Source organism: Chenopodium quinoa, unplaced genomic scaffold (assembly GCF_001683475.1).
Source record: "Chenopodium quinoa cultivar QQ74 unplaced genomic scaffold, ASM168347v1, whole genome shotgun sequence".
NCBI classification, from domain to species: Eukaryota; Viridiplantae; Streptophyta; class Magnoliopsida; order Caryophyllales; family Amaranthaceae; genus Chenopodium; species Chenopodium quinoa.
The window spans coordinates 3500987-3523032 of record NW_018743955.1 but is presented as its reverse complement, the minus strand read 5'-3'; the positions used below and the strand labels follow the sequence as shown (position 1 = coordinate 3523032).

The following is a 22046-nucleotide window of genomic DNA, read 5'->3' as shown; positions in this document are numbered from 1 at the left end:
TTCGTTATAAAATCCAACTCGACTCCATGGTTTGGGTGGATTTAATAACTCGGATGAACCCTTATTGCCATGAGCGTTTTTGAGTTGATAGAGCTTAAATCCCCCGGGGCTAAGACATATGTAGAACACACACGTTTTTTCAGAAAAATCGAAGAAAGCCGACTGTGAAAAAATAAAATAAAGCCACTGGAAAGATTTCAAAACTCTCGTGACACGACAGAACGTTGCATGTCACAGTGCTAAACACCGTGTAACGGTGCCCTGCGCCGTGACACGACATGTTTTGCCATGGCGCGGCAGTCAGGAAATCTGACTGGTTCCTTTAATTCCTTCGTTCACGACCAGGTTATCCAATTTTTCCAACGAGACATACCTAATAGCGAGGTTAAAATATCTATGCTTATGCAAAAATGCCAAATTAATCACAGGAATACTATTCAAGAATCTTTCAAGTCTCATCCACTCTTCTTAATTAAATACCGATCACTCAAATCGATAAATAACCAAGAATCTTCTCCAGTGGAGTCGCCAAATTGTAGGCGTTGTTCGAAGTGCTCCTACGTTAAGCATGTTGTGAATATGCTTGGAACTCTTATGAAGTGGGAATTGACATTACGATTAGGGACAAGGAAAGTAGGGAGCCGCCAACACGTTTTTAAGGAACTTGTAAACCGTTCACGGATCATAAAAGGCAACCACGAATAAAGGGACAACGAAAGGCAACAACGATTGACCCATGAAGGTTACACCCCATTAATAATCCATGAGAGTACTAACTCCACATGGTTCGGAACCACAAAAGGAGGATCGGGGATGATGGTACGAAGTGGGTCATGGAGTCACATTCGCCCGTATTGGCCTCTACTCGATTCTTATAGTGAAAAGTGGTTTCTGCGATCTTAAAGGCATGCAAACAAAATATTCAATTTGCTCCAAACTTTATTATGCTAAATTGGTTGAATATTAATGCAACATATAATTCTAAGATATTTGTGATCACTTTAATTAATAACAAGATTAAAAAGGAACCTAAACCGGTTGTACAAATTATCTTATTAGTCGTGATTTTCAATTACATATTCCCTTTAAACATGCAGTATGGTGATAAAAATAATAATAGAATAAACATTAATATTGGAAGCAATTTAACTACAAATCCAACAATGTAAAATCGTAGAAAAATAATAAAAATAAAAGGAACATAATTCTTACTTTGATTTTGTTTGCTTGCAACTATAAAACACTAAACGAGTTAGTAACTTCAATGAAAATTAATAAAACAACAATTAAATTAAATTAAATTAAATAGAGTTGATTTGGGGCCAAATCCTCAAACATTTCTACCTTTCACGTCTTGGTTTAAGGACAGAACCTCGAGTAAAGTACGGGCTCCTTGGAATGCTTAAGGGAGGAATTTTGAAAGAATAAGGTAGGCTAGTGTTTAAGCTAGAGCATAGAAGAGAGAAAAAGAGAATTAATTGATGCCCCGTACATCAGAAATGAGGGGGTATTTATAGGGAAAATGAGTGCAAGGAACACACGGAACCCTAAAAAGGATAAGAACCCTAAAAACACTACCGCAACACGGCAAATATTGCATTGACACGGCAAAGAATGCCACGACACGGGAAATATTTGTGTGACCGGGATATACTGGAGTGACACGGGACATATTTAACCTACGGGAGTTAAAACGCATCAAGGGTTTACGCGAAAAAGACACGGGGCTGTCCCGTGTCATGGTACTGGCACCGTGTCACGGGGAACTATGCCGTGGCGCGGCAAAATGTCCCGTGACACGACACATTTTGCCGTGACGCAACATATCTTGTGTCCCATTTTCCGTCCAAATACATCTTTGCCCTAATTATGTTCAGCCTTTTTAAGTGTCGATTCATATTTTTAATAATAATAATAATAAAATAATAATAATAATAATAATAAAATAATAATAATAATAAAATAATAATAATAATAATAATAATAAAATAATAATAATAATAATAATAATAATAATAATAATAATAATAATAATAATAATAATAATAATAATAATAATAATAATAATAATAATAATAAGAATAAGAATAAGAATAAGAATAAGAATAAGAATAAGAATAAGAATAAGAATAAGAATAAGAATAAGAATAAGAATAAGAATAAGAATAAGAATAAGAATAATAAGAATAATAATAGTAGTAGTAGTAGTAGTAGTAGTAGTAGTAGTAGTAGTAGTAGTAGTAGTAGTAGTAGTAGTAGTAGTAGTAGTAGTAGTAATAATAATAATAATAATAATAATAATAATAATAAGAATAAGAATAAGAATAAGAATAAGAATAAGAATAAGAATAAGAATAAGAATAAGAATAAGAATAAGAATAATAATAATAATAATAATAATAATAATAATAATAATAATAATAATAATAATAATAATAATAATAATAATAATAAATGAATAAATAAAACAAAATGAAAAATGAATAAAAAGGTTTGGGCCAAAATAAAAGTTGAACTGCGCTTTGACTAAACATTAAGACTGATCCATGGACTATTTTATGAACTGAATTTAATTAAATATGATTTTTAAGCACTCTCGAGATTAAATACTGAACCTGACCAATAATGGCGGTGAAAGATTGTTCATCATCAGGTTTGGTTTCGGTTAGACATTTTTAGGTGTCTACACAAAGCAATTGAAAAGACATCATAAGAGTTACGAATTGGAAATGTTCCAAAAGTTGTTTTTTCTACACGAGATTAAGGGTTATGGAATTGATATAAAATGTTTACAAATAAAGATGACATAATGTACTACCTTCGTTTCAAGTTAGTTGCAACTTTGAGCTTGACACGGATTTTAAGACAAAATTTCATAATGATTGATTAATGAATTAAGAATAGTAAATTAAGGGTAGGAGAGAGAAAGTGATAGTAATTAATAACTAAACCACCACCACTGACAATACCCACCCCACTGACACCGCCCAACTACATCCACCCCGACACCACTTACCTCACACCTTTAAACCACCGACTCTAAACTTGAAACACCTTGAAACCACCAACACACACCCCGAACAACCATAAAACCACCTCCTCTTAGGTCGAACAACAATAAAACCACTCTTTTTCAGCCAAAACAACCCCGAAATCACACCCTCTTAGCTCGAACTCACCCCCCCAAAAAAAAACCACCCACACTCACACTAAATCGCCTTAAAACCACCCTTAATCACCCTGATTTGTTTCGCCCAAGGGTTGTCTTGCTTAATTGACTCAATTACGTTAGTGAGTTAAAATTCACCAGTTTTTAGTTTGTAGATCTGAGATTTTGTGACGAGAGAGAGTAAGATTGAGTAAGGAGAGAGAAAGTGGGTTAAAATTCACCATTTGTGAGAGAGTGACTGAGAGAGTAAGCTTGAGGAAGGAGAAAGAAAGTGCTTGAGGAAGAAGAAGACCTAGATTAACGATGTTTTTTGGTGGGTATCATTAATTAATTAATGCTAGATTAATGTTTTAATGTGGTCATATTATGTTATGTAACTGAGGTTATAATTTTTTAAGTGAGGGTAAAGTAGTAATTTTATTTGAAAAATCTTACCAAAAAAAGAATAAAATAGAAATTTGCAACTAATGTATAGCACCCCTAAATGGCAAAAGTTGCAACTAATATGTAACGGAGGTAGTACCCTAAATCAGACAAATAGTTCCTCTGGGTTTTTCTCATGGAAACTAAGAGATATTATTCCTACGATCGCATTGATAACAAAATGTTTGTTGCTCGCGATAGGTCTTTATAGAAAGAAATCTCTTCTTACAAAGCCAAATGGGAGTAAAGTTAGATCTCAATGAGATTCGAGACGAGCAACAAATGGATGTGGATAACACTACATCAGAGACAAGGGCGTATGAAATCAGCTAATTTGATAAATCATATGTTCAAGCAAGCTAATTCAACTAGCGAGGCTTCTATCGTCCCACTTAAAGAAAGGCTTCAAAGAGTTGAAGAGAATAATTCTATTGTTGCTCATACCTATTGTAGGTTACTTAGGATCAAGACAAAATGTTAGTTGAAATTCTGAGAAAAGATGGATTCTAAACTTTTCCTATTAGAATAGTTAGAACCCATACCTTACAAGCAAGCTTTGGGTAAGAGTCAACTCACGAAGTGGCTTAAGGCCATGAAATCCAGAATGGACTCCATGTCTGTAAAGATGTGTTAGTCCATGATAGTCTTACTAATAGGGTCAAACCTATTAGATGCGTAAGACTATTTGGATTCTTCTAGTGATTGGTGATTTCGATTACGAAGTTTAGCATTGTACATAAAAATCACCTTCTTGTTCTTGATGGAGGATATGTATATGATACAACCTAGAAGTTTTGAAATCCATAATTCCTAGAAAATTTCGTAAACTTTAGAAATTTATTTAATGGATTGAAATAAGCATCAGAGAGTTGGAACATTTCTTTCGACTAGGCAATCAAACAGTTTGATTTCCTCAAAGAACGAAAAGGAATCTTGTAGAGACAAGAAGTTTAGTAGGAGCAATTGGTCTTCTTAGTCTTGTATGTAGATGACATACAGTTCATATGTGAAATGACATATCAATGCTTGAATAAGTCAAGCAGTAGTTAAGGAGTTGTTTCTATATGAAAAGTCTAGGAGATGTTAAGTACATATTGGGAATCAAGATCCATGAAACGAATCTTGAAGAATGATTAGACATCATCAAGAGACTTATGTTGATAAGGTTCTTGACAAGTTCATGAAGCAAGACTCTAAGAGAGGATATCTTCCCATGTTTTGTGGTATTACACTCAGTAAGACTCAGTGCCTACAAAAGCTAGTAGAGTTGAGTTGTATGGATAGTGTGCCTTATGCTTCTGCAAAAGGGTCCATTACATGTGCCATGATATGTACAAAGCAAGATGTTACATATGAATTGTGCATGTGTAACAGGTTTCAAGTAAATTCAGAATAAGCATACTAAAGGATGCCAAGAGAAAATCCTTAAGTACTTGAGAAGGACTAAAGTAATGTTTCTAGTTTATGGTGTTAAAAGTAAACAAGTTGTTAAAAGGTTATACGGATGCAATTTTTCAAACAGGCAAGATGACTTTAGATGTTGATCTAAATACATTTTGTGTCTGAATGGAGAAATACAGTGAGTTTGAAGAGTTCAAAGCAGAATGTTGTCGCATACTCAATGTCAGAATATGTGTTTTAGCTACAGTAAGAATAATTAAGTAGGAAGTTTGGATCAAATTTTCCTCTGACTAAAAGGTCACCTTTTCCAAACACAAAGGAGCCAGGGTCACATCACAAATCTGAACAAATAGATATGAGATATCACCTCATTTATGAGATCAATGACAAGAGGGATGTCGTGATCTGCAAAGTTTTATTATATGTGAGAAATCACTAAATCCCTTCCATTGAATAAAGTATGAGAGTCATATTAATTAAATTCTTGGATTGTAGCAAATTATATTAATTTAAGTTGTGTATGTTTTGAGAAAACATATTACATAAGGAATGCATATACTTGCAGAATTATGTTTAAAATAGAAATTTCATTTCTCTTATTTAATTATGGTTTTAAAAATTAATTAAAATGTCCAAAATAATTATGAATTGATGGCTCATCAGGTTGATGACCTGGTGAATGAAACCCCACTAGTGAACAAAATTCATATACTATTTAGTTCCTAGTCCGAAATTATTAAAGTGGACATAAATGATTTCAATAAAAGGACTGGCATGTAAGATTGATTGGATAGCGCAGTTTCATGGGCTATAGGGGCATAGTGATTCTTGGTCAATCACTTGGATATGCATGAGTGATGCATGATCGAACTATTGATCTACTTTGAAGTTCAAGTATAGAGCTTCCGGATATATTAGTGGATTCCTTTGACATGAGTGGAACATTGATTTCATTCAATGGATGTTTGACTATGGTGCATTCAAACGTCTTCCCGTAACTAAAGGCTATAAAGGATGTTTCCTGGTTATTTCAACAGTTGAGTGGGAGCTTTGTTTCTATAAGATTGGATTGAGTCTACCTATTAAATTAGGGAATGTGTTATTGCCGCTTGAAGAGGGAGAATTCATAAAATACGTGGCCGCGTTCAAATATACTCAGTAATCATTTGATTTTGTAATTCTAACTCAGATTTCAAGAAACGATTTGTAGATTAATATGATCTCGACATGTGATGCAATCGTTTTATTAAATCGACACATATTGACTTAAGGAATTTGAATATTGCACACTTATCTCAAACAAGTGGGAGATTGAAGGAATTATGTCTTCGTCGTGTGAAATTACTAAATATATAAATGGATCAAATTATGGAGATAATTAAGTTCGTACATTTTGGTCGTCGTTATATCATAGCTAGAGGTACTAACGATCTTTGGGCTAGTAAAATAGGCCAAAGACCACTTGGACGGATCCTATAAGGTCATAGGGGCCTAGATCGAGCACGAGAGGACGGGGCTCATGATGGGCCTCATCCCTTATGATGGTCGGCCATATAGAGTAGGTTGGAGGGTTTTGGGCTTCCTAACCCTAGTCTAATTATAATATGATTATAAATAGACTAGGTGCTTAGGGTTTGCATGCATTGTACTTCATTTGATCAGTAAGATGAAAAAACCCGAGTTAGCAAACACGAAACCAAGCCCCTCAAATCTCTCTCTCTCTCTCTCACGGCACTCCATCCTCCCTCGGTGCCAGTGTGCTGGTTCGTGGTGGTCGTCTTTGTCCATTAAAGGTGGTGATCGCGGTTTTCTCTTTCACTCGACCAATCTAGTATTGGTGGACGACTCATTCGAAGCTCGTGGACTAAGTGGAGGAGCAACGCTTGGGGCTGTATTCTCCCCCTGATTTTCCAGTCAAATAGCTTCGTGGAATTCACGCTTCAAAGGTATAATTATGTGTCTTGTGTGTTATGCATACGATCTTGGGATTAGGTGCTTTATGAATATGATTCATGATTTTCCGTTTTATAGTTACTATAAACTCCTGCAGTTAATTGATATCACAACACAATCATTCCCATCGCAACCGTCGCCGCACTCGCCACTTTCAATCACTTGTGTTGGGTGGTCGACTTTTTGGGATTTTGTGGTGGTGGGATTTTGGAATTGCGGTTGGGTCGATTTTATGGGTTTTGGGGTGGAATGGCAGCGTTGTGATAATCTGGTAGAAAATAAAATTGTGTCTAAGCTTGAGAAATTGTTTGGTCATGGCAGAATGTTAGCTTCATTCTTCTGTAAAAATTATCTCTTCTCGGAAATACAAGTTGCAGTAGTGGTTTTTGTGGCTAAGGTGGTGGATTGTTAGGGTTAGGGTTAGGGGTGAGCAAGACCGGGTACCCGATCAGTTTCAATGGACCCGGAACCGGAACCGGTTATAACCGGGTCTGAGATTTTGGAACCAGAACTGGTACTGGTTGTAACCGGGTCCCGTAATGATGGAACTGGTCCCGGAATTGGTGGGAACCGGTTCTAAGACCGAGTACCCATTTCTTTTTTCAATTATTTCCCAAAGTTAAAACTAATTGCAATTTTAACTACAAAATTAATTTCTAAATACCTCAACGAGATTATATTGCTTTGTTAAAATTCAATAAACGATTATAAGTTCACTATGTAATTAAAAAAAATCCCAAATATGATACTTCATTTCTCCATTCTTTGCAATTCTCGAATAATGTTGCGCAAAATATGAAGAATCTCTTAATTTATCAAAAACCTTTACTTGTTGGAGAATTGATAACAAGTATTTTAGAGTAGGAAGGTAGGAAATTATAGAGAGAGAAAGAAGTACTGTAAAAGAGAAAAAGAAGGGTTTAGTGAGAATGAGGGTGGCGTAATAAATTAAGAATGAAATGCTAGAGGGAGGCTAAGAGTTTTAGGGTTTTATTTGATAGGGGCTTGAGGGTTTTATAAACAATTGGGCTTAGAAATTGAAATGGGCCAAAGATAGCTATTTAGTTTATGTTAAACACAAAGAATCCACATACTAGCCTACTAAGTATCATATTATTCATATCCAACCGGGTACTCAATGGGTACCGGGTCCAAAATTTTAGGACTTGGAACCAGAACCGGTATGAACTGGGTCCTTGTTTTTGGAATTGGAATTGGTTCCAGTTGAACTAGTTCCGGGTCTTAACCAGTTTCAGTTTCAAAACCGGGTACCCATAATTTTTGCTCACCCACAGTTAGGGTTTATAGAAGGGGGTGACCGGCGGTATGGGTCGCCGAGGTGAGGGGGAAATGGAGGGGAGTGGTAAGTTGGTGGGGAAGTGGTGGTTTTTGTTTTTTTTTTTAATTTATAAATTAATTTAATTATTAAATGGTTAAGTGAGAGTTAGAGAGTAATTAGAAGAAATCTATACTTAGTATTTAAAAACACAAACCATAATTTTTCATATGACACATGTCATCACAAGTCACTCACTACCACATATGACACATGTCACCCCTTTAGATCTTTTTGTTTAAGTCTTTATACATTCTATAACTTGCAAATTCAATTAAGAAAATGAAGTGTTTCATTTCCATCATAATAAAATAAAGTTGAACCAGTTAATATACATCACATAAACATATGAATTGAATTAATTATATAAAAATTGTCTTATATACGTATCTAAATTCCTTTATGTTTTTCCACAGTTCTACCCTACGTATGAAATAACCTAGATAAGAACCCGTGCATCGAACGGGCCAAAAGGCTAGTTAGAAGTTAATTAACTGAATTAGAGGTACAGTTTGTTTTCAACATAAAAATTTTAACATTGGGTTTTTTTGTACTCGCAAAATGGTGCATTCAAAAAGTATTTTTAACAAATTTTCTTCGATATATAAAATTTACAATATACCCGCTCCGTTTTTAAATACTTGTTCCACTTCTCCATGCGCGGAATTTTAGAAGAAATTGGAGAAAGTAATAAAATATAGAGGTAGAGGGGTAGGGGAAGAATAAAAAATAGTAAAAAAACAAAAGTAGTTGTGAGAATTGGAGATGAGAGAATATGAAATGAATAAAATATGATTTATATTGGATTCAGTAAGGATAGAAATGAATCAAATATTGTAAAAGGATTCAAAATAAGTAAATGGAGCAAATATTTAAAGACGGTTGGAAAAAAAAAGTGGAGCAAGTATTTAAACATGGATAGAGTATAATTTAAGGGATAATTTATAAACTATGCATGACACGGACACTATACTAGGAGCATGCCCCAGTTTCTCAATAGGTGTTTCCCAAGCATGGCAAATCTGTAAATACAACAAACTTTATTACTCCCTCCGTTTCAATTTGTTAGTCCCGTATATTATTTTGAGCGTTTCAAAAAGATCTACGCATATTGAATGTATTCCACTTTGAAATTAGGGCCTGTTCACATTTACTTAATTTTAGTTCAGTTTATTTCAGTTCAGCTCCAATCAGTTCAGTTCAGATCAGTTCAGCTCCAATCAGTTCAGTTCAGCTCAGCTCAGCTCCAATCAGTTCAATTCAGTTCAGCTCCTAATTTCCCTCTCTTATAAAATATTCATTTCAGCTTAGTTCAGCTCCAATCAGTTCAGTTCAGTTCAGCTCCAATCAGTTCAGTTCAGTTCAGCACCAATCAGTTCAGTTCAGTTTAGTAAATGTGAACAAACCCTTAGTTTTTATTTCCTATTTTATACATATTAAATTTTGATTGGTTAAGTTAATTGATTGTGAATTTATGACATGACTCTAAGTAAAGAAATTATCCCCTTGAATTATGCAATTATGGTTGACGGTTTCTTAAAAAAAACAATCAAAACAATTTAAATTAGGCAAAACTATTTATGAATTGTTTTTTTTTTGGAAATTTTGATAATTACCATCTTCTGTTTAGTCCATTTTAGCAATTACCACCTTCTATTTTTTTTTTTTTTGAAAATTACCACCTTCTATTTTCAAAAACATCAAAAGTTACCACCTTTTGCCTCCCAACTATCACATGACGTCATTTTTGCTCATTCTTTCCCTTTCCTCCCTATTTCCCTCACATTTCTCATTTCTAACTCGATTCTTATCCCCCCTTTTACTTTTTTTCCCCCAAACAATCAAAAACACTTTAATTCACTCCTCCAAATCAAAATTGACGAACAATTATTGATGGTTTGGGGGAAAAAAAGTGAAAGGGGAGATGAGAATCCAAAAAGGAATGAGAAATGTGAGGGAAATAGGGAGGGAAGGGAAAGAATAGGCCCAAAATGACATCATGTGGTAATTGGGGGGCAAGAAGGTGGTAACTTTTGATATTTTTGAAAGTAGAAGGTGGTAATTTTCAAAAAAAAAAAAAAAAAAGAAGGTGGTAATTGCTAAAATGGACATAAGAGAAGGTGGTAATTGCTTTAATGTTATATTCCAAATATTGTTCTTTTCTTATTTTATGTGATTGATTCTATATGGGACTATCATATTGAAACGGAGGGAGTAATATTATATACTTCCTCCATCTCTAATAGTTCAACCCTTTAGGCCTAATTTTAGTCCCAAATTGATCGACCCATTTGCATTAAAATATTCTCCAATTTACAAAAATACTTGTGCAAAGTTAGTTTTCCAATGTAAATTTTGTTTATCCATATACTTTTATTACTTTCTCTTTGTACTTTTTTGCAAAATCATATGAATTTCATTTTCAATTTATTTTTATAACTATCTTTTTTATTTTCTTAATACCGCCAAATCAACTCCGTGACGAAAGAAGTATATTTTTTTTGTACTTTTCCCCTCATCTCCTTCTTCCTCCTGTCTCCTTCCTCAGATCTTTGTCCACAAATCGACTCCATCATCTTCCTTAGATCCCAACCAGCAACCCACCTCTCTCTCCATTAAAGCTGTCAATTTTTTTTTCTCGTGAACTATTATTTCCACCACCGTGTTATCGACGACGAAAATCCTATGAAACAATGAAGAAATAATGGCCATGGGCCCATGGTTAATCCTTAAGGGTAGATGCATCATCCTCCATTAAAGCTTTGGTTTGATTTCTTCACCAAAGTTCTTACTTCTGTCCATGAAAGTCGGAGTTAAGTATAACATTGGGGTCTAAGTTTTAAATTTTTTCACCTTTTGGGACCTCTGCTTTTTTTTTCACCGTTTGGAACCTAGAGTCCACTTTTCGGCCAAAAAGTAACTATGGTGAGTTAAAAAAAACATAGTCCCTTAGTTAGAAAACATATTCCCCTATTAAAAACCTTAGTCCCCTAAAAAGTAAAAGGTAAATTTGCATTTCCACACCTAACAACACTCCTCCAATTATTCAATTCTCCACCAATCTGAGTGATTATTTTGGGGACATTTAAACTACATCCATATGGAAAATCTCTTGTATGATGAACTGATTTCATATCTGATAAAATCACAAAGGGTGAATTAGCATTTCCACACCCAACCCACATATAGGTGAAAAATACGAGAAAGTGTAATCATAGCCTTGTAATTATTACTACTTTTGCTTCCCTAATTCACAAAACGTGAGGAACTAAGTTTATAATTTTATTAATTCTTCCACTTTCATTATTGTCATTATCCAATTTCAATATGTAATGATGTTCATAAGAATATGAAATAACAGTGCTTATAAAGTTAATCATACCTATGCCAATTTGTTAATTTTAAATCTAGAACAAAAAATAAAGTTTTTCATTTTTTTTGAAAATTTTAAGGAAACTTAAACTACACAAAATGAGATTTAATAAACTCTTTTTATATTATACGTGTTTTGGTCAAAAAACTGAGTAACAGGTTTGACCTGGCTCGCAATAGCTACAGCTAGATTAACTTGACAGAAACTACTGAAACAGGTTTCTAGAAACGAACAAGAGGAAATCACAGAGGGAGAAAAAGAGGAAGGGAAGAAGACACACAAGATGATGACGCAGAAAACCCCAGGAACAAGGGTAAAAACTGCATGTGGCTATGAGTCCGCCAATCTACTAAGTAATTCGATTGAACAGGTTACAATGTAGGTTACAGATTGATAATGGAATGATAATATTGCGACTATGGTATTATGATTGTATTTAGTAATGAGCTTCAATAATTTTGTGATGCCCTTTTACCATGGATATGCTCCTATTTATAGCCTATAGAATATCCTAGGAGCCCTCAATGGCTCTCTCCTTCAATCCCTTTGAATCCGAAATTGAGGGCCAAAGTTGTTCCTATTTTCTCTCCACGTCTCAATGACTTCTTCCTCCACGTTTGAATTGGTCTTCTTTAACGGCAAGACTGCTTGAAGTGGTTCCTATTTCCTTGGAAGGAATCTTGGACCCTTTTCTATTCGGAGATTCTTTGGAATATTCCCTGATAATATCTTTAGCCTGCTTGGTACATGAATGTTAGCTACGCAGCTATCTTCGACCTGTCTTATGCCAACCTGTAACCTAGCTTCCTGTAGAGCATAAGAACTTAGGGTGAAATTTTAGGTACAACAGTTTTCCCCCAGCTTGTCTCTTAGATGTTCTAGTGAATTCTATGAGGCAAGCTCGAAGAGCCGTTAGAAAAGATAAAAACAAAAATTAAAAAATCTCAGGATAATTTTGAATTTGTTGCAAAGGATAAATATCCTTTGAAAAGATAAATTGAAGTTGTTAGACACAATAAATACGTCATAAATAGATAGAGAAGGATCTCTCCAACTACTCCTCTTTCACGATAAATCCAACTCTAGAAAATCTAGGGTTTTTAAGTTGCGAAAATTGGGGGAACAAAATCGACGAGGACGCAGCGTAATTTAAGCTGGAATTTCGCTGTTGTGGAGTCAAGCTTTGCCAATTCTCTCTATCCTGGTAAGTCATCGAGTTTCTTCTTTCTCAATTTCATTATTCTCTTTGATTTTTCTTGCAAAAATTGTTTTCAATTATGGTGAAAATTAAGCATGTTGCTAAGAAAAATGCCATAGACATACGAATAGGAACTTAAGAGTGAATCGGAGTAAGATGGGGAAAACAGATGAAGACAAATCTAGCAAAGTTACAGAGGCGGATTTGGCGGAACTAAGAGTAATGGCTGGGTTCCCTGATTCTGCTGTGCTAATTGCGCATGGACTAGATGATAGGCCACAGCTCTGTAGCAAGGATAATGTTGTGTTCTATGAATACCTCTTTAGGAATGGGTTTACTTACCCTTTCTCTCACTTGGCTAGGCAAATCTTAAAAACTTTCGATTTGACCCAGGTCAACTTATGCCTGCTGTCTGTAATTTGATAAGTATTGTGAATGAGGCTACACTTATTTGGGAAACAAAGTTGAATGCTGCTGATTTTGTTAGGTGCTATGAATTGAGAAAGAAGGATCTTGACAGGGTTACAATATATAGGAGGGCCTCGTACAATCCCCCTCCCTTCCTTGGGTATGAAACCCAAGACAGGTCATGGAAATCAAGGTTCTTTTTTGTGTTGAAGGATTCTTTAGGGGAATCTGGAAGGTGGATTAGGAGTGGCTGGCACAAAGGTAAATATTCAGTCTTAAGTGAGATGGGTTTTGGGGTAAGGTATATTAACTAAGGGTTTTGAATTTATGCCTTTTTTGTAGATCTGCGTTTGGATGCTATCAAACCAGAAGACAGATCAGAACTTATTGTAAGGGGATTATATCAGATTGTAGGGAAGGCAACTGGTGGTCAGCCCACTCCCTCTGCTGCTACTACTAGTGCTACCACGACTTTAGGTATGGCTTGGTTGCTTTTGTTTACCTATTGTATGGTTTTAAATAGTATGCTGAGAGTTATTGCTTATTGGCTTAGATCAGGAAAGAGTGGTATAATGTCTCGTGAGGAGGCACTTAAACGTGCTAAAAGGAAGAGGGGTGACAGTTCACTAGGTGGCTCAATTGATACTACTGTTCACCAATCTGGGGATAGTCCCTCTAGGACTTTGTCCAACAAAGAGGATTCTAGGACCTGCCGTACTAGATCTAATGTTCCCTTCAAGACTGTGGTTATTTCAGATACTTATGATGCTAGCTTTCCTCCTGACTTTTTGGCCGAAGAAGATTCTAACAATGGGATTTGGCCAGCTGCTCAGAAGCTTTTTTTTTCCAGCAGCAGCTAAGCGCTTGGCGAATCTAGATGGTTCTTTGGCTCTAGCAGATGTAGCACAATTGGTTTTACAGGTTTGACTGCTATGTTGGTTTTGTTTAATTAGCTTCCTAGTAGGCTTATGTTAACTTGGTGTAATTGTTGGTGAAACAGGGTCTTCAGAACATTCTGTACTCTAAGTATCAGCTCGATGGCATGGAAAGGAAGCTGCAAGATTCTGAAAAGGCTAGGAAGGAACTGCAACTTCAGGTAGATGCAGCAAAAAAGAAGGTTGAGGATGTTAAATCTGTCTTGAAGGGCAAACAAAAGCAATTTGAGGAAGAGATGAAGAAGAAGGAGGATGCTCTGAAAACTAAGGACGGGGAGTTGAAGAAAAAAGACAAAGAGGTAGCAGACTTGTACAAGAAGGTGGTTGACCTTGAAGACGAGAACAAGAACATAGAGGCTGAGGTTACTATGAAAATCAAGGCTTATATGGCTAACAACTTTCTACTGAGTAAGTATGAAAGGAATGCATGTGTCAAGAAACTTCGATGGTTAGTTGATGATTATTTGACTGTTGGCTATATCAAAGACCTGGTATCTGGTGAAGCTTAACCTGGTGATCCTAAGGCTACGAAGTCTACTGCTGAATCTTCTCCAGGTCATCAACCTGAATCTCCACCTAAAGAAGTTGACAAGGATGAACAGATAGCTGAAGCTTAAGTTTTAGTGCTTTTAACTTCTGTGTTTGCTTTTGTTAACACAATCTTTTGTTCTTTTGAATTTGCTTTAATTTGCTCGGGGGAGCAAAGGTTAGACTTTGAACTATAAACTTTTTGAATTTTGAACGCTAGGTTCCTTTGAATAATCGTATGTTACCTTAGTTTGCGTTGATATTTCTGACTTGTGAACATATTCTGTCTGTGAATCCGTTTCTGTGAATCTGTGATATCTGGCGCTTAGGTCCGTAGCTACTTTGTCCGTTGAGAAGTTTGAACTTGTATTTGCATCACAAAGATTAGAGATGGCCGTTGGCACAACCAACGACCTCCGATGCTTAAGTCAGTACGAGTCGTAGAAAATAAGTGGACATAGATAGGGAGTGTGAAATTACTTTAGGCTCTTATGTCATCCAGGTATTGTCAGATTGCCACTAGTTATCCACTTTTGCTCCTTTGATTCCTGTAAAACAGCGAGCTAGAGTTGACCATTGGTGTTGCCACCAATGGCCCTTCGATGCTTAAGTTAAAACTGATCTTTTCCTGGAAGTGAACTAAGTAAACGAAGAAAATATATACACCCATTTTTTTTCATTGCGCGAATGAACTTTCTAAAAATGATAGAGTTTCAGATGTGCTGCGTTCCAGCTTCTAGGTACCAGCTTACCGTCTATTGTGGCCAACCTGTAGGCCCCTTTGCTAACTACTTTCACGATCTGATATGGGCCTTCTTAGGTTGCCCCCAACTTACCTACGTTAAGCTCTTGGGTGTTTTGGAAGACTTTTCTCAGGATCCAATCTTCTACTTTGAACATTTTAGCCTTGAAATTTTTGTTGAAACTTCTAGCTACCATTTGCTGATAGATGGCCATCCTTATGTATGCTAGGTCTCTTCGTTCTTCCACGGTATCTAGATCATGTGACAGTTCCTCGGTGTAGCGTTCTGGTGTCATCAAACCATATCTGGTTGTTGGGGTGATGATCTCCGTGGGTAGTACTGCTTCACACCCGTATACCAGTGACAGGGGCGTTTGACTAGTTGCGGTTCTTGGTGTGGTTCTGTTGGCCCATAAGACTCTTGGCAACTCTTCTGCCCACTTGCCCTTCTTGTCTTTCAGCTTCATTTTCAAGGATCCAATGATGACCTTGTTGTTGGATTCGACTTGTCCATTTTCTTGGGGATACCTAGGTGTTGAAGTGACCAACGTGATATTCCATTTGTCGTAGAAGTGTCTGATTGGGGCACTTATGAATTGGGATTTGTTGTCACAGACTATTTCAGATGGTACTCTAAACCTGCAGATTATGTTAGTCCAAATAAAGTTGATAACTTCTTTGTCTCTAACCTATTGGAACACATCTGCTTTAATCCACTTAGAAAAGTAATCTGTTATAGCCAACATGTAGACCTTTTGACCTGGGGAAACAGGTAATTTACCTACTATGTCCATGCCCCATCTCATGAAAGGCCAAGGTGTTAAGGTAGGATGCAAAGGAATGGAGGGTTTATGGGTGATACCGGAATGTCGCTCGCAACTATCACATTTACGCACATACCTGTGAGCATCTTCCCGTAGAGTTGGCCAGTAATACCCGTAAGTGAGTATTCTATTGGCTAAGGTTCTTCCAGCTGAATGGGCTCCACATTCTCCATCATGGAAGTCTTTGAGGATTTTTGCTCGTATCCATCTTCCTTTATGCAGCGCTGCAAGATATCCCTGGTAGATTTTTTAAATAGGACGCCTTGGATGATCGTGTACCTACTGGCTTTGAACCTGAGTGCTCTTGCTTTAGCTTTGTTTTCGGGTAGTGTGTCATGTTCTAGGTAATCAAATATGGGTTGTATCCAGCTGGTTGGGTTAGCCACAGGTGCAATGAAGTTGGGTTTAGGTGGTTGGTTGGATGTGTTGATGGCGGGTGCTAATGAGTGGATCAAAGGGATGGAGGAGAATTTGGATTTTCTTAGGGCTGATCCTAAGTTGGCTAGAGCATCTGCTTGCGTGTTTTTGTTTCTAGGTATTTGTTTTATGGTGAAGGTTGAAAACTTGGTTGCTAGGGATTTGGCGAAGTCTAGGTATAAGACCATCTTGGAGTCTTTAGCTGCGAATTCGCCATTCATCTGGCTTGTTATCAGGACAGAATCGCAGAACACCTGCAGGTTAGTAACACCCAGATCCTTTGCGAGATTCATACCTGCAATCAAAACTTCGTACTCTTCTTCATTGTTAGTAGCTTTGAAATCACAACATATAGCTGGTACTATCATGTCCCCCTGTGGCGACTTCAGCACTAAACCAAGACCTGCACCTCGGAAGTTAGACGATCCATCAACATAAAGTATTCAGGTACCTGGGTTGACGACTTGGTTGATCTGCTCAGACTCCAAGGTTGTTTGTTGCTCAAGGTCTGGGCTGAAGTCAGCCACAAATTCAGCTAGCGCTTGTGATTTGATAGTTGTTCTTGATTCATATGTGATATCGAATCCGCTAAGCTCGATTGCCCATTTGCTCATTCGACCTGTTAATTCTTGTCTGCGCAAAACAACCTTAATAGGGTAGTTAGTTTTCACCACTATTGGGTGAGTTTCAAAATAGTGGCGTAGTTTCCTGCTAGCTATAATTAGTGCTAATACCAGTTTTTCGAGAGATGAGTACCTGGTTTCGGCACCGAGGAAAGTTTTACTAACATAATAAACAGGTAACTGCTGACTTTCAGCTTCCCTTGCCAAGATGGCACTAACAGCTTGGGTGCTGAATGCGAGGTAAAGCTGCAAAGACTCTCCATCAGCAGGTTTAGATAGCAGAGGAGGCATCATTAAATAGTGTTTGAGGTCCTGTAGGGCCTTTTCTTGATCATCAGACCAATTAAAACCCTTGTTTTTCTTCAAGACGTTATAAAACAAATGACATTTGTCTGATGACCTCGAAATAAACCTATTTAATGCAGCTACTCTTCCAGTCAATTTCTGTACCTCTTTTAGGTTTCTAGGTGATTGAATATCAATTTTAGCGCGTACTTGATATTGGCTAGCTTCGATTCCCCGTTGAGCGACTATGTAGCCCAGAAAGTTACCTGCAGATACTCTGAATGAACATTTGGATGGGTTCAACTTCATTTCATACTTCCGGAGGACATTGAGAGCTTCTTCTAGGTGGCTTACGTGATCAACTGCTTTCTTTGATTTTACCAACATATCATCGATGTAAACCTCCATGGTGTCCCCTAGTTGGTCCTTGAACATTTTGTTAACTAGCCTCTGATAGGTTGAACCTGCATTCTTCAATCCAAACGGCATCACTTTGTAGCAGTAGATTCCCTTATCTGTCATGAAAGCTGTCTTTTCTTGATCATCCGGGTGCATCAGAATCTGGTTGTAACCGGAGTATGAATCCATGAAGGTTAGGAGCTCATGGCCAGTTGTTGCATCCACCATTGAGTCTATATGAGGGAGAGGAAATGGGTCTTTAAGGCACGCTGTGTTTAGATATGTGAAGTCGATGCAGACTCTCCAGGTTCCATTCTTTTTGCTGACGACAACCACGTTAGCTAGCCAATCTGGGTATTTGGCCTCCCTTATCTTCCCGGTATCTAGCAGTTTCTAAACTTCTTCGTTGATGATCTGGTTACGCTCTGGTGCGAATTTCCTCCTTTTCTGCTTCACCAGCTTTATGTTGGGATCCACATTTAGCTTATGTGTGATAACTTCCAAACGGATACCCTTAATGTCTTGATGTGACCATGCGAAGCAATCTGAATTATCTCTGAGGCACTTAATGATAAATTCTTTCTGCTCCAACGATAGTGCAGCTCCGATTTTGACCTTTTACTCTGGCTTTGACTCATCCAGCACTACTTCATCTAACTGTAACTCATCTGGGTGCTTGGGTGCTGGATTTTGCAGTAATTACTAGATGGCAGGGCGATGAGGTTTTAGGGAGAGCTGGTAGCATTCTCGCGCTTAATTGCTTTCTGTCTCCTTCAACCACTGCTACTCCCCATGGGCTCGGAAACTTGAGCAGTTGGTGATAGGTAGATGAGACGGTTTTCATTATATGGATCCAAGGGGTTCTCACTATTACATTATAGGAAGTTTTGCAATCAATCACGTAGAACTTATGCATCATATTAACACCTTTGAGTAATGTTGGCAGCTGGATCTCTCATAGAGAATTCATAGGTTCACCATTGAACCCGACAAGAAATGTGGACCTCTTGATGATATCCGACTCTTTGAAGCCGACTTGATCTAACGCGTCTTTGAAAATTATGTTAGTTGAGCTTCCGTTATCCACCAGTACACTCTTCATTTTGCAGTGACCAACATGGAGGGAAATAACCAAGCAATTATGGTGCTCGGGTTCATTGAACCTGCTTTCATCAAATATGACCTTCATTTCATCTAGCATTTTTTCTTCTCTGGTAGGATAGGTTTGGGAGATGCTGGAGGTTGAGGTGCCGACTCTTGCTATCCTTTTTGCATTGGAATACGTCAGACCGCTGATGCTAGATCCTCCTGATATTGCACTAATCACGACACCTGGAGTAGGTGAAGCTGGTGGACCTGGCAGGGCTTCCCGCTTGACCTCAGGTCCTTTTCCCTTTTTTCCCAGGAAATCTTTCAGGTAACCCCTCTTTAGTAACCAAGCCACCTCTCTCTTAAGATTGTTGCACTCGTCAGTCCTATGCCCATGATCTCCATGATACTCGCACCACCTGGACTTGTCTTTCTGGTGCTCAAGTTTATCGCTCTTCCTAGGCCAACTTACGGGCTGCCCAATATCCTTTAGAGCGTTCACAACTCCCACTATGTCTGTATCAAAACCATATGAGCTGATATCTGGGTGGTACTCTATTGCTGGGCTGCTGGAGCCTTCACCTGCTGCCGGATCAAATATGCTGTGCACATTGCTGCGCCTTGGCTGCCAGCTATTTTGCCAGGGTCCGAAGGTTTGATTTCCGAAGGATTGATTTCCTGAATACCCAGTTGGTCTTCTCTTGACCTAGCTTCCAACATGCTCATCTTCTTTGATGCGGACTTCAGCCATTTCCCTGGTTCCAACTTCTTCAAATGAGGCGCAAGGATATCTGGTCAGCTCATAATATCATCTGGACCTATAATTAGGACCCTTGCGGAAGGCTACAATAGCAGTTGAATGATCACAATTCTTAATGCTGACCATTTCCCGATTAAACCTGTCCATATATTGCCGAGTTATTTCGTTCTGCTTTTGGGCTATCCGGTGCAGGTCACTGCTTTGCTTTTCCAACTCTCTGCTGGTAGCAAACTGCTGGTAAAATTTATTCACCAAACTTGAGAAGCTGGCGATGGTTCCCGGCTTCAGTTTGATAAGCCACTGGAGTGCAGGTCCTGAGAGAGTAGCGCCAAAGGACTTGCACATAGTGGGCTCAATAAGTTCCCACGGGATCGATAATTGCCACATTTTCTGCTTGTACTGGGCCCCGTGATCTTGAGGGTCGGTGGTTCCATCGTACAGCTTTGGGAAAGAGGGGATACTCAACTTTGTGGGAATACGCACTCTAGCAATTTCCTCCACAAAAGGGGATTCAGCAAATCCATCGTGAGATTCATATGCTACAGGTCTAGGAGCACCTGGTAGCCGGGTCAAGAGCTTCATCATTTTCCAGTTCTGGGCCTTAAAAACGACGACTTCCTTGGCCATGGGGGTAAGATTTTCACCAGATTGATCCTTTTTATCTCGAGGCTCTTCTCTTTCGTCTTCTCCTTCTGATTCGTCAGAGGAGACCAAGGTGAACTGGGGTATGTCACTGATCCTTACCCTTTTCTTTTTGCTGCTCTTGACAGATTCAAGTTCCTTAGATAGCTTCTCCAAGGATGCTTGGGATTCGGCCTGAAGCATTTCCAATGTTGCTTTGGACTCGACCTCGAGCTTCTGGATCTTTTCCATGGAGGCTCTCGATTAATGCATTTGCATCCAGATTAGGATCGGGGCTTTAAGCCATGATGAGGGACGGACAAATTGACCTAACTGTGTCCCCACAGACGGCGCCAAACTGTTTTGGTAAAAAAAAAACTGAGTAACAGGTTCGACCTGGTTCGCAATAGCTATAACTATATTAACTTTACAGAAACTACTGAAATAGGTTTCTAGAAACGAACAAGAGGAAATCACAGAGGGAGCAAAAGGGGAAGGGAAGAAGACACACAAGATGATGACGCAGAAAACCCTAGGAATAAGGGTAAAAACTGCGGGTGGCTATGAGTCCACCAATCTACTAAGTAATTCAGTTGAAGAGGTTACAATGTAGGTTACAGATTGATAATGGAATGATAATATTGCGACTATGATATTATGATTGTATTTAGTAATGAGACTTCAATAATTTTGTGATGCCCTTTTACCATGGATATGCTCCTATTTATAGCCTATAGAATATCCCATAAGCCCTCAACTGCTCTCTCTGTCAATCCCGTGGAATTCGGAATTGAGGGCCAAAGTTGTTCCTATTTTCTCTTCACGTCTCCATGTCTTCTTCCTCCACGTTTGAATTGGTCTTCTTTGACGGCAAGACTGCTTGAAGTGATTCCTATTTCCTTGGAAGGAATCTTGGACCCTTTTCTATTCGAAGATTCTTAGGAATATTCCCTGATAATATCTTTAGCCTGCTTGGTACCTGAATGTTAGCTATGCAGCTATCATCGACCTGTCTTATGCCAACATGTAGCCTGTAACCTAGCTTCCTGTAGAACATAAGAACTTAGGGTGAAATTTTAGGTACAACAATACGTAAAAAAAAAAAAAAAAATCAATTTTATAAGTTGAACACATACAAATCAAATCTTTGTATCATATAATAAATTGAAGAGCATAAAAACATACAAAAAATTTTGCATATATAATCAACACATACAGAAAATAAAACCAATCAAATCAAAAGAAAAAAATAATGAAGTTACCAAGAACATAAATCACTTTAAACCTTGAAACGAAATCTTATGGTGAAAAAATAAAATCCGAGCACTGAGAAAAAATTATAAGAACCTATGTTTTTGGAATTGCCATGTATTAAATGAAGGGACTAAGTTTTTTTTACAAGAAATTTAATAAAAGGTACATAATGAAGGGATTAAGTTTTTACTCTGGTGAGTTAAACTTAGGTTAGTTTGTCGGATTGTTAACTAGAGGTCCCCAAAGGTGAAATAAAAAAACTAAGGTCCCAAAAGGTGAAAAAACTAAAAACTTATTCCCCATTCTTA

General features: G+C 37.6%; 1 protein-coding gene across 1 annotated transcript; it reads right to left on the bottom strand.

Annotated features, from left to right (window-relative positions):
• Nucleotides 1-18969: 18969 nt before the first annotated feature.
• Nucleotides 18970-20736, bottom strand: LOC110689455. The gene is made up of 2 exons (XM_021866244.1): nt 19935-20736; nt 18970-19781 (listed from the first exon to the last, which is right to left on the bottom strand). Exons 1-2 carry the CDS (start codon nt 20734-20736, stop codon nt 18970-18972), a joined length of 1614 nt encoding a protein of 537 aa, XP_021721936.1.
• Between the last annotated feature and the right edge of the window lie 1310 nt (nt 20737-22046).

Coding starts and splice junctions, on each gene's coding strand:
- LOC110689455 (XM_021866244.1), bottom strand. CDS start 20,736: ATGGAAAAGATCCAGAAGCTCGAGGTCGAGTCCAAAGCAACATTGGAA. Junction 19,782..19,934: donor TATTGTAGCCTTCCGCAAGG/GTCCTAATTATA, acceptor CTGGGTATTCAG/GAAATCAATCCTTCGGAAAT.